This window comes from Nanorana parkeri, unplaced genomic scaffold (genome assembly GCF_000935625.1).
Source record: "Nanorana parkeri isolate BGI_ZX_2015 unplaced genomic scaffold, ASM93562v1 scaffold272, whole genome shotgun sequence".
In the NCBI taxonomy this organism is placed as follows: domain Eukaryota; kingdom Metazoa; phylum Chordata; class Amphibia; order Anura; family Dicroglossidae; genus Nanorana; species Nanorana parkeri.
Genome location: NW_017306540.1, coordinates 1,096,659 through 1,099,696, shown reverse-complemented (window position 1 = coordinate 1,099,696; position 3,038 = coordinate 1,096,659). Strand labels below are relative to the sequence as shown.

General features: G+C 35.2%; 1 protein-coding gene across 1 annotated transcript in view; it reads right to left on the bottom strand.

Annotated features, from left to right (window-relative positions):
* Window positions 1-494: 494 nt before the first annotated feature.
* Window positions 495-3,038, bottom strand: part of NCAM2 (neural cell adhesion molecule 2) — a 165,680-nt gene continuing 163,136 nt past the window's right edge. The window contains exon 18 of the mRNA XM_018557205.1: window positions 495-734. Coding sequence (XP_018412707.1) covers window positions 623-734 — 112 coding nt within the window. The 3' untranslated portion in view covers window positions 495-622. The remainder of the gene's footprint in view (window positions 735-3,038) is intronic.

The window sequence follows — 3,038 nt, the reverse complement described above, 5'->3', positions numbered from 1 at the left end:
ATCTAAGGTCTGGTAAGCCATTATATAATACATTTTTTTTGGTTTAGGTACACCTTAATTTATTCCTGGTATCTCTTGCAAAGATCCTTTCCATTTCAGATCAATTTATGCAGACATTTATACTATAGTAGGTCAGCATAACTTAATTCCCACAGATAAGACCAACTTAACACTGGTACACTAATTATGCATTTTAACAAGTTTCTCTTCATCTAATGAACATGCCATACTGGTCTCCAACCTACAAGATGACTTAAAAGAGCACTATGTGAGAAAAGTATGCATTATATATTAGTGTAGCACATTTCCCAAACCACAGGATGCTTTTTAACAAGGAAAAAAAAGAAAATATTTTATAAATAGAACACTTTATTTTATAATAAATTAAAGGAATTTTTGCAATCATCTTCAAATTTATACATTTATACTGTTATCAGTCAGACAAACAAACTAAATTAATAAACAAAACCTTTAAGTACAATAGATGTGGGTTGTTTCAGATATGGACACTTTTACTTACAATCGAAAGCTAAGATTAGCCGATAATTGTCTGCAGCAGAGCACTGACTTATGGGTTTGCATCACCAATCTCCCATATTGTATGACATTATGTTGTATCATGCTATGCTTTACTGTCAGTTTCTTTTGTTTGGATGATGTCATTTGATATTTTGATTTCAATTGTTTCAGCACTCAAAGCCTCTTTCCCGTTTTCTTCCTTTAGTAGTAATTTCCTGAAATTAAATATGTAAAAGGTCAGTGAAAAGTCATGACAAAAAGATCACTTAAAGTGATGCTAAACTCAGGAGTTAAATCTTAAAAATGCATTCAAGTACCTTAACTATTAACAAAAATGTATCTTATTTGCTGTAGATCCTCAAATCATCTCTTAATTGGTGCTGACACTGTCCTTCCTTCTGGAGGGTGGCTACTTTTGTTCCCCATGGTCCCTGTGTGTGTTGTAAAGTAGTCACCGCTCCAAGATCACTCCTGTGATGGACTACAATCTCACTTTTAGTATACTAACTTGTATTGAGATTGTATTCTATTGCGGGAGTAACCTTGGAGTGGTGGCTACTTTACAACACATGAGGAACAAAAGTAATCATCCTCCAAAAGGAAGGACAGCCCAAGTTCAGAGATGATGATGAGTGATGCACAAATCAACTAAATTTTTGTTAAAGGTAAGGTACTGAAATGCATTTTTAAGTTTTAACTCCTGAGTTCAACATCACTTTAATTTTTGTCACAGCAAGAAATGATGAGAAATATCTCCAACAAGTACACAGACAAAAACATTTTTTAGTGGAGGGAAGTAGTGTTAGAATGTTTGACAATGTTTTATTGCTCTTTTTGCCTTTCCCTTCTGGTAACACCAACACACTACACCATTTCTTGTAGGTGTTTCAGATGAACACAGAGAGGACAGGGTAGGCTAGAAGTGAGACAACACCTCCCCAAAAGAGTTACAGATAGAAATAGAAATTTGACAGTCACTTTAAATCTTCCTTTATTTTTTCAAAGTTATTAAAACATTGGCTGGGATTAGGCTTTAAACACAACAGACATATCTATCTTGTGTATCTTATGTACTTGTGTATGTTTATATATAGTAATTTCACAATAACAAGGACCTTATGGCACCTGCAAAAACCTTTCAAAAAGGTATGTTTGTAAAAAGCTCTAAATGCTCCATGGACCCCTAAACCGATCTTTCAGTGGGAAATCTGTTTTGCTTTTATTGCTTGGTACATTTTTCACATTATTATTTTTAGAGTCTCAATGCTTTAATGCTCAAATCCAAGTGGATAGTGAAAAAGTGAGGTCAATGTGGAATCATATATTTTTTCCCCTTAGAATGTGGTGGATAAGCAGAAATAGAAAAGGGGAAAAAGGTGTAACAGACATTTTGCTTACAATGGCCCTTGCCTGAAAAATTGACACAAAGGAGCTAATTTATAAAAAAGAGAGTGGATATCGACTCTTTATTATACTACATATTGCAAGTCTACATTGCAGCCTGCATTTTACAGCCCATTCATTAAATGCAGATGCAGTGTGTAAACTGCAATACCCAATGGCGTGTTCTCTGTTTAGAGCAGCAAAGAGAGCTCTGTGATTTGAGCAGAGCCAGTTATGTGACTTTTACAAGATCAAACTCTTCTCCCAGCTTTTTTCCCCAGAACTCTAATTCATTTTTATTGTGCACACCGCTGTGCTTCATAAATGTGAGGCTTTTTTAGCAGAGGCATGAGAATGGTACAGCCATACCACTGCTTTTTAAATCCGCTGCAAATGTTTTTTTCCATTGGGGTTACATTTCTGAAATGACGGGAACAAGAGATCTATCAATACAAAGCGACTTTATCTTAGTAAATAGGGTGAAACAGTTTTTTACTTCGATCAACTAATCATGCTCACAAAAAAAATCATGTTTTTTTGAGTAATCTAGCTACAATGTATTTTATGGCAGCAGCAAGGGGAACCCCCTTTTGACTTTAGATTCACCATAAGAACAGTTTTTACATCTGATTTAAATAATTGTCACAGATGACAATTTTCCTCGGCTATTACTTTTTATCCAACAAGGCAAGTTTTTCTTAAAACAACATATACTTCAGGAGGCTTTAAAATAACCAAAAGTAAAATGAGTCATGTGACACTGGTTGGTGAGACTTCCATCACACCACAAATACAATTTTGCAATACCATTACATTTTGCCTTTTATCACACTTTTTTTGTTTCTAAATCATTTATGGCAGGGGTAACCAAACTTTGGCCTTCCTCCTGTGGTTTTACCACAGCTACAGGACCAAGGGTTAGCTTTTCCTGATGTATGCATACACTGAAAGATGCTTTCCACTTTGCTGGTTTCTCAGCAGAATGAGGAACACACAGAGAAACTGCAACACTAACATTTGCCACAAAACTTGTAACCAGAATTGTAGTCATTAACTTCCCAAAGTACTGTAGATTGTGAACACCCCTGACTGTTGTACTTGCTTTCATACAAAAACCTAGATATAACACCACAGTG